Raw genomic sequence first — 15,280 nt, forward strand, 5'->3', positions numbered from 1 at the left:
AGGGTCAGTGATAGGCTAATCTACTCAGCTGACAGATGTCAACTAGAAGGGGACATCACAAATATACACTACAAACACAAGAGCGTGGGCTTGGTGGTAGACCACCAATCCACTCCCTTAAGATATTTTTATTTATAAGTTTCTCTAAATCTTTATATACCTCTTAGTCTAATTAGTTATGAGCAATGCGGGATTGAGCCTTCTAGGCTTTCTAAATAGTTCTTGATACGGAGGTCAAGATTTGTATAGGCCCATGGATGCCCTCATGAATATGAGCCAATCCACTCCCTTGAGATATTTTTATTTATAAGTTTCTCTAAATCTTTATATACCTCTTAGTTTAATTAGTTATGAGCAATGCGGGCTTGAGCCTTCTAGGCTTTCTAAATAGTTCTTGATACGGAGGTCAAGATTTGTATAGGCCCATGGATGCCCTCATGAAGATGAGTTGGGTCACAAAAATTGGTCAAGTATTCGTTTTATTTGTTTAACTTTATACTCATCCTTCAATTTATACTACTGTTAACTCAACTTCCTTAATATGGGATAATAAGGATCCAAGTTTGCCATCTGAAATTTTGGTTCTGGCTTGCACAAACATAGGCTGAAATCCCTACACAGGCTTGGTTGCAACAAAGCAAATTAATTGCTTTTGTTTAAAGCATAACTTCCTTTGCATTTATACACTTGAAAGATCTAAACCAAGGCAAATGTGGGGTTTTAGAAGTTTTAAATCATGTTGTCTGTCATGGCTTGATCCAAGTAGTGAAGGAAACCCCATATCGCAAGGATGAAATTATCTTACAGAATAAGACTTCACAATTTCATGAACATACTAACAAACGCCAATCTTCAGCAGTTGGGAATATCGCAAGGTAAATATGATGAATCAATATGTAGCAAATAATATCTATTTAAAGGGAATCGATCCTCTCCTCCTTCTAGCACTGATCTCATCTAAAATGGGATTGAGGAATCAGTTAGACCAAACAAACAGTAAATTAAGAAAAGTGATTGAATTATGAAGAGGTGTGGTTGACAAGGACAGGGCATATCTCACCCCAGTGGTCACAACCTTAGAAGGGGGTCACTGCCCTCCACTTAATGGAAAGATATAAGTAGAGCACACCCAGCATTCAGAATAGGGGGATCATGGAATGAAATCAGATCTGGTATCTATAAGAAACTGAGCATACAGCAATTCAATTCTATTCTGTGGTTTTGGTATGAGTTCCTTATACATAGCAAAATGAATACTATTTGTATCTGCACACTGCTGATAATGATGCATTGCTGTTTATAACCATCTAATATAGCATAATGAATATTATTTCTATCTGTTCATTGCTGATTCATATTGTGCTATTGCTTATGACTGTTTAATATATAGATATATAGAATACGTGACATAATACATGATGTTCTATATAATTTTTGTTTTTCAACCATGGTAGGGGTAATGAAGGATTACAAGGAGAGGAACAGCAATGGGGTACTCTTTTAGGTATGCCACCTCATGGTGGTGACCGAATGGTCCCATGAGGCCAAGGGGGTACAAGGGGTACTGTCTTTGGGCTTAGAAGGGACGGACTTCCGAGGCACCCTATTGTGAATACTCCTCATCCCTCTATCATGGCGAATTGATATACTAAGAAGTCCAATCATAGGAAGTGGGAAATGGATGGCAAGATGAAGCGAAACGGTTATAGGACACCTCACTAGGTACACCACCTCATATAGATGGCACGAGCCACATGAGGCCAAGAAGGATGGTATATCCGCCCTTGAGCCTAGGGTAGAGGATCTCTAGGGCACCTGATCGAGTCACCTTATCCTAGCTCTCCTATGGTTGAGCTTCTCCAAACATATTTAAGATAGCTTATGATTAAATTGATATTTGTGCTATATCCTTTAATGATTCCTAATTAAGAAGATCTTTTTTATGGATTATTGTTGCAAATGGTTTCTAACCTGTTTTGGAAGGTCCCAATCAGGTGAAAGATATCTCTAACCTTGCTCTTGTTCATTTGAAAATTGTGATTTAGGGCTAAATTATGGCATTCACAAATAGGGGACATTATATTGTCCAAAATGTAAGTTCAGCCTTATACCGATTGTTACAAGCTTGGTTGTGGCTGACTGAGGCCAATTCACACCTTTATTTGCCGTATCTGATGACAGTGCTTATAAACTAAGCAAGATTTCGTAACATGGATAATGTGGGATTATTTCCCTCCAAGAAACTTAATAATAATAAGAAAAGGGTCATTGCCAATACACAAGCCGACCAACATTTATAAATTCAATAATCATATGAAGGAAAGTCATGTATTTAAACCATCCTAACATCTAAATAGCCACAAATGTCGGATTGAAAATCAAGGTGACTTCAAAATTTTAAAAGTTTGGTTTCGGCCTATTGCATAGGCCACACACCTATGCAATAGGCCGAAACCAAACATGATTTAAAACAATAAACCCCACATTTGCCTTGGTTTAGATCTTTCAAGTGTATAAATGCAAAGGAAGTTATGCTTTAAACAAAAGAAATTAATTTGCTTTGTTGGTTGCAACCAAGCCTATGTAGGGATTTCAGCCTATGTTTGTGCAAGCCAGAACCAAAATTTCAGATGGCAAACTTGGATCCTTATTATCCCATATCAAGGAAGCTGAGTTAACAATAGTATAAATTGAAGGATGAGTATAAAGTTAAACAAATAAAACGAATACTTGACCAATTTTTGTGACCCAACTCATCTTCATGAGGGCATCCATGGGCCTATACAAATCTTGACCTCCGTATCAAGAACTATTTAGAAAGCCTAGAAGGCTCAATCCCGCATTGCTCATAACTAATTAAACTAAGAGGTATATAAAGATTTAGAGAAACTTATAAATAAAAATATCTCAAGGGAGTGGATTGGCTCATCTTCATGAGGGCATCCATGGGCCTATACAAATCTTGACCTCCGTATAAAGAACTATTTAGAAAGCCTAGAAGGCTCAATCCCGCATTGCTTATAACTAATTAGACTAAGAGGTATATAAAGATTTAGAGAAACTTATAAATAAAAATATCTTAAGGGAGTGGATTGGTGGTCTACCACCAAGCCCACGCTCTTGTGTTTGTAGTGTATATTTGTGATGTCCCCTTCTAGTTGACATCTGTCAGCTGAGTAGATTAGCCTATCACTGACCCTCGTAGGCTGATGAGGTTGGTTAGAGGGTCCTCTAGAGTTTGATTTGTCATCTTTAGAGCGAGCACTCCAGGACTGGTTTTCGTTTGAGGTCTCCAGGACCCCGTTTGAGATACTTTATATTTTTAGCAGTCCTACTATTTATAGCTAGTGGGTTGGGCAGGGGCAGAGTATGGTTTGGCAATCTCGAGTTCAGACGGCAGGCAATTCTGATGAATACTTAGAGAGATATTAATATTTAATTATTTTAATTAAATATTAAATGGGTGAACTTTAATGTTTTTATGTCAACAATAAACCCATATAATGTAAATGGCTTTAACTTGCTCTTCCACATGTGGGATTCACACCAATGTGTAAAATAAAAAGAAGTACAATCCATAGAGTCTTAGGATGTGAGATTTATAGTCATTCCTGTGTGGGAGAAAAAGTGACACTAAGCAAACATGCCCTAATCTCACTTTCAACCACACACTTGCGGAATACGAAAGAGCCTAGAGGTATCACACAATTGGCTACTTCTTTTTGTGGAAGAGAGAGCCACGGGATACCTATTAGGATTTCTATTCCTTTGTTGCAATTGAAAGATGAAAGGATGCAAGTTCAATCCCTAACCCCAAAGTGCAAGTATGAACTAATAACAAGATTACAGAATTGAACTTAAATGATGGAAAGCTGTAAACACAAGGACAAGGAAAGAATGCAAATGTGTACCTGTTGTGACGTTTTCACACATCGCCCCATTGCAAATGGGGACCCATGTTTTTTTTGCTCGTTTTGCTCGTTTTCGCTTTGCTTTTTTAGGGTTTTGTTAGTTTGTTAGTTGTCTGGATTTAGGGTCAAGCCTTAGGGTTTTAATTACCGTCTTTTCGGACCAAAATCCAGTCGTTTTGAGAGCTTTTGAGCTTCCTTTTCTAGAATGCAAATTTTGAATGCAATGAATTCGCCAAAATGGTCTAATTTTCAAATTGGAATGTTGATGCAGAGCTTAAATTTGTCTAAGTGTTGAAGATGAAATGTGAATTTTTGTCCGATTGAATATTTTTGACCAAATTTTGACTTTTTGATTTTTGATCCTAGGCATCTCTAATGATTTGTTTTCGCCTCGTGAAGTGTTAAAATGTGTAAAATCATGTTATTTTGGCCTGTAGGAGCAAAATCGCTCCTGTCCCTCAGTGAAGGACGGGAGCTCGTTTTCAAATATCTTACTATTCCTGCAGGGTCAAGATGAATTACGAATTGGAAGTGATGGAGAAAGGCGAGATCTTTCCATTGAATATAACTTGAAGCGTCGCCCAGGGGATCACATAGGATAGCAAGTCCGGCCTGAGTGAGGTCCTGATCCTGAAATTTGGCTAAGTCTGGAATGCCCTGATCCTGAATTTGACTAAGTCTGGAAACTGAAAAAACCTCCAAAAACTAGATTTTGCAATATAACTCCTGGAGGTCTGAAACCACTCTCAAACATCCTGAAAGTATATATGGAATATAACTTAAAGTATAAGTCTATGTTTCTTCTTTCTTATACTTAAATGTTATATTCCATTAAAATTGTCCTGATTGAGAGTGCGAAAAGTCAAATTTCGCTCGTGTCCCTCACCAAGGGACCAGAGCGAAAATGATTAGTTGAGCCATTCCTGACCTTGTTCGGATGAATCGAGACATCAAAGGCATGGTGAAGGATGAAATGAGCATGATAGAGCATCCAGACTTGATCAAAACAATAAAATGCTTAAGTTCGCTCCTGTCCCTCAGGAAGGGACCAGAGCGATTTTTGTTATAGATGATTTTCTCGCCAAGTTACGACCGATTCCAAGGCATGGATGAATGGAAGGACGCATTATGAACCCGTTGAATATAAATCTGGAAGCTAGCAAAGTGAAGTGAAGCATACAAAGCCAAGATCGCTCCTGTCCCTCTCCAAGGGACCAGGGCGATATGATGATTATATTGCCGTCCCTCCAAGATCAGGACACTCCAAGGCGAAGAACAAGGTACCAAGGACGTTTCGAAGCATCTCCATCAAGCACAAAGTTACAAGGATCGCCACATTGAGGGATTTGCTCTAAAATATCCTAATTCGCTCCTGTCCCTCAGGAAGGGACCAGAGCGAAATTTCCATAAAGACCAAGATTTTGAAAGTTTAACAAGTATCAAGCCACCAAGAGGAATCAAGGGACGTCATTTCACGCATTGAAGGTAATGGCAAGTTGAAGAACGCAAGGACAAGCTTAAAAACTTGAAGTTCGCTCCTGTCCCTCAGGAAGGGACCAGAGCGATATTGATTATATTGGCCAAGTCTCTCAAAATTTACGTCAAGCCAAGGTTTTGCAAGATGGTAAAAGGTCTAAGGCGTCTTTTGAAGGTGATATACCAAAGTGTTGAACGTTAAAATGCTACCAATTTGCACAAAGAGCCTATATCGCTCCTGTCCTTTGGACAAGGACCAAAGCGATTTTTACTAAAACACTCATGTTCCGTCAAAACCAAGACAAGGCAAAGATAGGCATGGTCAAGGACGTCCTTTGGAAGACAATGAATGAAGAACAAAGATCAAAAGTTTGCAAATTTGAGCTAGGACACTAGGATCGCTCCTGTCCCTCAGGAAGGGACCAGGGCGATATTACATCCAAAGGCACTCATTCACACATGCAAGTCAATCTAACTCAAAGGACCCAGCTAAAATGGCGATTTGGACGTAAGGATGAAGACCTTGGACGTAAAAATTGCAAGAATCATGACCAAATTGATGGATCGCTCCTGTCCCTCAGTCAGGGACCAGGGCGATGAGGTACGTATCTTCTCACTTTTTCATTTTGGCGCTTAAAACACATTTTTTAAATTTATTTAAATGCTAGAAAAAAATCGATATTTAATTAAAAGCATTTAAATAGCGCATGGTATGTATTTATTAATTATTTTTTGCCTTTGTAAAAAATCGAAATTTATTAATTAAAAATAAAGGCATTTAATAATTAATTATTAATTTAATAAAAATCAAAAGGGAGCGCTTGGGTTTATTTTGTCAAGGTCGGCCTTTATTATTTATTTAAAAATCGTTTTAATTGCTATATTTTGCAAAAAGTCGGCCTAAGGTCAATATGAAGGTGAGCGCCTATAAAGGAAGGTGTTTATTTCATTTTCACATCATCATTTATCATCTCTCATATGCAACTTGGAGAAGGCAAAAGAGGAGCGAATTTCATACAAAGGAAGGGCGAAATTATCATTCAAGAAGAGGAGCGAATTCAATCAAAGGTGGTGCGAAACTACTATCCAAAGGAGAGGCGAACTTGAAGTTTCCATTTGAGCGAAGTTGCCTAGGACGTCAAAGACATATCAAAGATGGCGAAATTGCTAACTTGAAGAGGAAATCACGTCCAAGACTTGAAGGGTGGCGAAGTTGATAAGAGGAACGTTCTTTTGAAGATCACATCAAGACTATCGAATTTCAAATTTTGCCTAGGCGAATTCCTTTATTTTGCATTTTAGAGTTAAGCTCTCAAAGAGGTATGACGATATGGATTTATTGTTTTGATTTTGAACGTTGATCGTCATTTCCTTAATTTTGGATTTTGAAATTTTGTTTTGCCTTAGCTCAGTTGTTTTTAGGAAATGATTAATAAAGGACTTATCATTAAGTTTCCTAAAATTTGCTCTCTATCTATTCATTGCAAAATCATGTTACTAATTTTGAAATGTTGTGTAGGCGTCAAATGGAGGTCTCTTCAAGGAAAATCAAGTCTTCGCCAGGACGGTCTTCGCCAGGACGATCAAGCCAAGACAAGGGCGACCTCTTCCAATCCAGCGTTCCAAGGCGAGGTACATCATCCTGCACATCAAGGACAAAAGGAGTTAGAACAAGAGTTAATTAAAGATAGCCTCTCAACGACATCAAATTGAATATCTAGCAAGCTTCAAGTGTCAGATGAGGTGGCATCCCAGTCATCACTCCTCCAGTCAGTGAAGTCCACCTCAGCATGTCCAGATTCAATGTACTTAACTCATGGAAGGTGGCACAAACTTCGATGTACCTACCCCGGCTATCCATTGGTCGATTTTTCTAGAAGGGACATGTGTCCAAGCAATACAATTTTATCATTGGTCAAGCATTAAATGTTATGTAATGGTTGTAACAAACCCTAATTAGGGTTTTCATTGTAAAATCTTGGCCATTGATCTTGAATTGATCTAAGCCATCAAATTGTATTGTGGGCACTATATAAGCCCAGGCATTTCATTTTGTAAAGGTTAATTTTAGATAGAATTAGAGAGAGTTGTAAATAGTTGAAAGTAGTTAGAGAGTAGAATAGGAGGACAAGGCAAGAAATTGTTGCCATTGATTGTAAACAAACTCCATTTTCATTGAAGTAATGGTGAAATATGTCGTTTTTCTTGCAATTTGCATGGTTTCTTGTTGAGTCTTCAATCTTAGATGGTAGATGATTAAATGAATGGAGGGAATGTGATTGATTGATGGTGGAATTCGTACATCCATACTACTAGCAGTTTGTTGATTGCAAACTTGCCTTGTGTAGTCGACTGGAATCGTTCAGCTTAAGCTCAATTTCAATTTGTCGCCTCTTCATTGATATGCATCAACTTGGATGGTATCTATGCCTGCGGTGATGATTTGAACATCATAAAGCTCCCTTAGAAGATCGCACTAGTCTTGTGTAGATGTTCCATTGATGTCAAAACAAGATCTAGTTAGAGTTTTGTCAAAGATCAATCATTGCTCCTACATTCTTAGTATTAGGATTAGATCCTCTCTTCGCCCTTATCCTTTTTCCATTTTTTCCAAATCTAAGTTAGTAAGAGCCTGTGTCCAGCAAAGCAGATCGGAAGTTCAATGTAAGTCCCCTTGTGATTCCAGCAAATCACATCATACCACTGGAGCTTGTCCACACGTGGAGACCCCACTAAAAGAACCTTGGAGTCTACCTAACTGATCCTTTACGCGAATCTTCAGCAATTAGAGACTATTTTCTCAAGAGAGGATAAGATGCCTTTAGGTATTTTATTCTGTGTATGATTGTGTACAAAATACACGTCAACAGTACCCGGTGTTAAAATCTGAGTGAAAATGTTCGGGACGGGGCGCGGGCGCCACTGTCCTGATTCTGCCCCCGAAACTGCTGTTTTGCAACTTGGAAAAGCTGTCAAAAATGCTGAAAATGCTGTCTGTCAGGAGGACCAGGGCGCCCAGCGCCCCTGTCCCAGGGACCAGGGCGCCCAGCGCCCCTGTCCTAGCAGGACCAGGGCGCCCCACGCCCTTGTCCTGGTCTTTTGCTCTGAAATTTGGTGGGAAGGTCGGTCTCAGTCTGCTTCTCCCGGATCTGCAACCTACGGCGTCGTCCGAGTCCCGAAACCTGCACTTATATCTGAAAAAGGTGTTTGGGCGGCTATATAGGGTTTTGCCTTAGTCAAACCCCCACTTCGGTGATTTCCACCTCCACGAATAGCCAAGTTGTATTGTAAAAGTAATGTGTGTGCAGACCTTGTGTGTGTGCAAGATCCTAAAATGCAAGTAAGCAAACTAGAGCAACCTAGAAAGTAAACCCTAATTGCTTGTAAATGATAATGTAAATGCTCCAAACCAAGATGCAAAGTGATCTAAAGCATGAATACAAATGATATAATGAAGCTCATGCAAAGACATGAAAACAACATGAAATCATACCCAACCCCAAGGGAGGGGTACAAGCCAATCTTCAGTCGGTAATCTCCTATTGTTCTTCAATGTCTTCCAAGCCCTAAATGGATGAATGAAATTGATAAATGCTTGATAGAAGGATGTTGAATGTTGTTGAAGTCTTCAAAGATCTGCTCTTTCGCTGCATAGAAGGTCCCTGAAACCAAAAATCCCCATCCTTTCAAATGAAGAAAGAGAGCTCTTATATATGAAACCCTAGGTCTTAATTTCAACTTTTGGCCGACCTAGAGATTGAATATCCCGCCAATTTCTTGGGGTTAAGCTTTATTTTATGATTGGATCGTGCTCCTAAAATTTCGGGAAAAATGTCCGGGACCATGTGCACTCCGGGCGCCATGGTCCCGACAACTTTTCACCAAATTTTCAGGGCCATCGGATATGATGATTTTAGAGAGAATCCCGAAGTTACAACTGATTTCAAGATGTTTTGACCCCCGAAATCAAGCCCCCAAGTTCAAAATAGGACCTAATTAGGGTTTTTGATTAAATGATGTATTGGAAGAATAAAATGAAAGGGGCACACTTTAATGAAAGGGCCCAACTTTATGATATGGGAGATGATAAAATAGAACCTTAGACCTAATTAATTTAATTAATTAAGTGCTAAAGGGGAAATGTAATGCAAAATGCAAAATGCGCCAAGGCGGGTGCTAAACTAGGTGTGAAATTGTACCACCCTAGCAAGTGCGTACAATTTACGACGCTACAATTCCTTAGACTTGTATCCTACCCAAGGTATGTGTTTTTTGATTTCGAGTGAAAGGGCAAACTAATCTTTAATTAGAGCAACCATTAGTATAAGGCATTTAAAGGCTAATCGATTTAATCTGTTTTATGTTTGTTGCCCCTATTAAGGTTGAATAAGGCCTAATTAAAATTATTTATGAACCATAATGGGTTTTTCTAAGAGTAATAGTAGCTTTCAGCAAACTGATCTCTTCAAAAATTCTAGAGTATCCTATATCTTCAAATTCTTAATTTTTTTCTGCAACAGAAAATAACAATAATACCATGTAATAATAATAATAAATTCTTAAATTTCTGTGTTCTAGGAAACAACTTCATAGAATGTTTAACAAAATTATTTCAAAACATGCACATATGAGACAAATATTTGTGTGGAGATTTCCCCTGGAAGTAAAAATATCCACCACCAAGAGCAAGGACTGCTACTATACATTCCGGAACACTTTATGATGAGATATGTGTTAACTAACACTGTTGATACCTCATTTATATAACATGCTGCAGTTTGTTGAGAAATATACAAGCTCTAATACCAAAGGTTGGGAAATTTCAATCTCTATTCGAATAATCAAGATGTTACTTCAATGGATGAGGTACAAGGCTTGGACTCCTACAATATGAAAATCTGAAACTTATATGCAAATCTAAAATTAAGTTGTCTTAATGTGGAATTATTAGATCCATCTTCTTTATGATGCTAAAAATCAGCCAACACATAATGCTTAATAACAGCAATAAATAAAGCATAACATCATCATAAGATAGCGGCAATGAGGCACAAATCAGCAATATAACAGCATCACATAGCATAGGATTCATATGGAGAAACCCATGTGGGATAAAACTCCACCAAGAAGAGAGGCCAAGCATGCATTATGTTCAAATAAATGAGATTACAATACATTCACTTCCATTCTCCTCTTTTAACATGGCAATGCCTGTGTACTTGTGAATAACCTCTTTATGCCTCAACCTATCCTTTCCTGCAGAGTAACTCCACTTTCAACTGTTCCTCTTAATTTCTTTATTCAAGGACCTGTTTATATAGACATGCCAAAATCTCTAGAGCTCCAAACAAGGCACCCAAAGATGGCTCTTCATTCCAAACGTCCCAACCTCTTGGATTGCCTCCTTGGAATGTGAAAGGACACTGGGTTTGGCTCTACTTCCCCTCCAACTTGGGTGCCCAAACTTAGATAAGCATTACATTAAATATAATAAAGGATGGAATACCAAGAGATACATGTTGCATCTTCCAAGCGTCCACTTGGAGAAGCCCATCAATCACTCATTTGCCCACTTCACTTGTCAGTAACCATCCCATTTAGATGGCCACATGTGGGGAAAACAATATTAAATAATTATGTCCACAAGTCACCTTGAATGTATTACAATCAATGTTGAGAATAAATATTACAAATTATTTTTCCTATACACCCGAAGTGCCTAAGGACACTATCCAAGGATGATGGAACCATGTGAGATGACATAGGATTTACAAGGTAGATGGCACAGTAATCTTAACATAGTTGACTCCCCATTCCCTCAAACATGGCCTTTGAAGAACATTTATTGTTTCTTTTTCTTCAGTTCTTTGTTCTGCTTTGAAAGGTGAACCATGTTTTTGTCAGTTCATAGATTTTGTCTTCTCTTGCTATGGTGGTACCGATGGGACATAACAGTTGCTTCCTTCAGTTACTTCTGACTAAATGATGGACTTGGTGTTTTTAGAGGTTTGGTTCAGTTCAGTTTGTTTCTATCTGTCATGTCCACATGAACCAGAGCTGTGTACTTTTTTCCAAGTATGCGAGGTGATAAAATAGTGATCCCAGTGCTGCAATTGCAAAGAGCTGGATTTGTGTTGGAACCTTATTTGACAATCAATTAAAACAACTATACTGAAGCATTGTATAACTACTTAATACTAGTGTTGTGAAGCACACTTTTCATTAATAAGTAGTTGCACTGCCTTGCTGTAATCTTTTTGCTAAAAAATGAAAAAAATTCAAATACCACTTGTCTGTCTTGAGAAAGAGGAAAGAAGTGCCTGTAGATTCGTAGAACAATTCATTCTTTTTTTTATTTTTATTTTAAGGATCCATTTTGGATCTGTCAATCCCTTATTACTTATTAGGCTTAGTTGCCTATAGATTGCCAAAATTAATGCTCATATTGACTTGGACAAGAGAAGAGCTTGTCACTTAGGACTTTTACCAAAAATACTGGCATTTACATATGGCTATTTAGTATTTACATTCAAATGATATGAAGAATGAACCAGTGAACTGCTTATTTTGGGCCACTTTGGGATACTAAATGTGATGCTAAGGTTCTGCCAAAATGAAATGGAACCTACCTGCTTCAAATTGAACTAACGCCCAATGCATGTTTACACTGTAATTGTGCCCTTTAAATTTTCAATGCAATTTGATTCTGTGAAGTACACTGCTTGTATTTAATTCAAAAAATACAATTCAGTCCTATTTCTTCAACATAAGCGTTAGGATCATGGAAACATGAAAGTTGTTTGTTGAGCTTTACAGTTTTGGGGGATTTTTAGTCATTTCAGCTATTTATCATTTTTCTGATTTTCTCAAAACCATAATTTAATTTATTTGGTTTCTTAGTGAGAGGATTTGCAATGCACATTGTACTATGCATTTTATCCATGTATTTTACCACGAGTGCAATTTTGAGCTAGGCTTTATTAGCAATAGGGACTATTTATAAATGATTTATCAATGCTAATCTTCATAACTGTGGAGGAGATGAGCTCGATTAGCTTTACAGTCTACAAGCTGCAATTTCTGTACTGTTGAGATAATTTCTGCATTGTTTTTTTTTTCAATTCAAAATGACAATGCTTGAGTGAACTTTGCTTGGACATAATCACTTCATGGAAGCTCTCCTTTTATAGAAATCTAGGGCATAATTGACCGGTCACATGTGACAGAATTCTATTTGCTTGTCCATGAGGACAATCTCACTATAATTTGGATGCAAAGGCTGATATGTGAACTTCATTTAACTCATCTAAGTTCTTAAAATTGTTACGTGAATGTCCAGGTATTTCAAGGTGTTTCATGAATATCAGGTGTTAGTTGTCCAATGAGTTTTTCGATTTCATTTTCATGATGGCATATTTAGCATTACTTTTGCTTATTTGAAAGCACTTATTTTTTGCAGGCAGCTGGAGCTGTAGGTGGGGCATTGGCAATTATGGAGCTTATGCCTGAACCTTACAAGCACATGCTGGGGGGCCCTTCTGTAAAGGTTGAATTGCACACAGCAGCTATTGCAGAAGGGGTGTTGACATTTGTCATCAGTTTTCTTGTTCTTCTAATTATTATCAAAGGACCTAAGAACTCACTCTTAAAATCCTTGTTGATCTCATTAACAACTATTACATTAGTTCTTTCAGGTTCTTCATATACTGGACCATCTATGAACCCAGCTAATGTAAGTATTGGTCTATTTATTAATTGCAACTGTCTAATGATTTTGCCATTGCACCTTCATTATGTTTATAATTATTTTTCTTCGTCATATTTCTTAAATGACATGTTTTTAAGTTCACTCTGCGAGTCTTCCTAATCCTCTTGACAATCATGAGTTGTGCCATTGTGCATTAAATTTATCATTGTGTGAACCCTGGGCTTTATATGCCACAGTCTTGACTCTTAGAGTCTTATGTGTGGTCGTTCCTCTGAAATTAGGTACAACATGAAGAATTTCAAGTTTGATAGGATTGTTGTACTTCATTGTAGGTGAACCAGCGTCACTGAAAAAAATGCCTTATATGTTATTCAATTATGAGGATACTTCTGTTTCTGGCAGTTTGTATCCTACAAGGAAAATGTCAATTTACTCTCATAATCTACAATTTAGCTGCCATAACCTGTGAATTTTCTTCCTCCCCAATAGAATGAAGTTATATCCATTTGTAACAATGAAATTTTCATTTTTACATTTGAGACAGTTATTATCCACATCTTGCTTCTTGCACTCTTTATCATCTCAATGGATTGAAAGAACATATGCTAAAGCTGCTGGTCCTGTCCCTTAACAGAAGTGCTTTGGTTTTCTAATCGAGTCTCACACACTGAATTTATTGATTTCCCAGTGGGTGCCAGAGTCTTATTGCATGTACGATAATTTCTATATTTATTTCGTATGTTACTATGACTGGTTTAATATTTGTTTGTCATTCTTGTTTGGATTGCTTTGCATGCAGGCATTTGGCTGGGCATATGTCAACAATCGACATAATACATGGGAGCAGTTTTACGTCTACTGGATTGCTCCTTTTGTTGGATCTATTTTAGCTGCATGGTTTTTTCGATTGTTTCATACACCCGGTTCCTCAAAGAAGGAGAAGAAAGCATAAGCCCGTATCGGTCTCCATAGTGAAATTAGCCATGTTTCTCTCTTTTAAGATCGAATGTGGGAAAATGTTGCTTCAAATAAGATCGAGAAAGAGTAGAATTCCACTTCAATTAGTGGGATTGGTTGTGGACAAACAGCATAACTTCCTATCTAGGTTTTGTTTTTTCTAATTTATTGTCAGTTCACTAATATGTATAATTTTGAGTGTCAAAGCTATATTTCCTGATGTTACAGAAATACATTGTTCTTTTTGTCGAATTTTAAGGGTTTTGGATAAACTGTTCCACAATAATCATCTTGATTGTCAAAGCTGCATTTCGCGATGTTACAGAAATACATTCATCTTTTTGTAGAATTTTAAGTTTCTTTGAGATGGTTGATTGCAATTTAATCAGAGGTTTGATGTTTTGATTCTTATCATATGTTGTCCTGTTTGTGGTGTGCTAGATTGTTTGAAGGTTCTGGAAGGAACTACATATGAGTAATAATTTTTAGTTAAGAGTATTGATTCTCCTAAAAGATATCCTAATATTATAGAACAACCAAAAAAGATAATAAATTTAGTTTTTTTTGGTTGTTATATCTTGTAGTTTAATAATTCTTATGGGTAAATCAAGGGTTCTATTCGGGTGCTCACCCATAAAAAGATTAATTTACAAAATGCAAAATCTGAGCCTAACTCAAGCACTGAGGATTTCAAAGCATACTTTAACATTCTCTTATCTTGGACCAACAAAGAATGGGGTACACATCAGCCTAAACCAGAAAACCACAACCTGCAAGAAGCCAACCAGGCATCTATAACCAACCATGCTGCTCCAGCCACCACAATAAAAAAAACTACCTCCCCTCCGTGTTGCTAACTTCCCTACCACTTCCCTTGTCTACAGCTAGCGGTTGACAGACCAACCTCTCCATCCTGAATCTCCTCCAATTCTTGGCCACCTTCTCCAACTTGACCTAGCTTATCCTCCTGCTCCACAAGCCCACATATCTTTGCCCCTACTTCGAGTGGACGAGGCCTTCCCTAGAAAGGGAAGGGAACGTGATTAGAATGGCTACCCGTAAATTTCCATCTTAATGGTGGCCCTGTTGGTGGTGTTGTTATGCACATTCAACACAGAATAAAATACCCAGAGTATCCTATTCTCTCTTGATCAAAATCTTCTATGTGCTAAACAATTGAACTGTGTGATCACAAAGACAACTCCAAGGTTCCCAAATGCGTAAGAAT

The 15,280-nt window shown here is 37.8% G+C and overlaps 1 protein-coding gene across 1 annotated transcript in view; it reads left to right on the forward strand.

The window, feature by feature from the left end:
- LOC131032885 (aquaporin SIP1-2) overlaps positions 1-14,401 on the forward strand; it is a 28,009-nt gene extending 13,608 nt beyond the window's left edge. Inside the window, exons 2-3 of the mRNA XM_057963979.1 lie at positions 12,847-13,119; positions 13,895-14,401. Of these exons, the coding sequence (XP_057819962.1) occupies positions 12,847-13,119; positions 13,895-14,047 (426 nt within the window). The 3' untranslated portion in view covers positions 14,048-14,401. The remainder of the gene's footprint in view (positions 1-12,846; positions 13,120-13,894) is intronic.
- Positions 14,402-15,280: the final 879 nt, after the last annotated feature.

Source organism: Cryptomeria japonica, chromosome 4, assembly GCF_030272615.1.
Source record: "Cryptomeria japonica chromosome 4, Sugi_1.0, whole genome shotgun sequence".
Taxonomy (NCBI): Eukaryota; Viridiplantae; Streptophyta; class Pinopsida; order Cupressales; family Cupressaceae; genus Cryptomeria; species Cryptomeria japonica.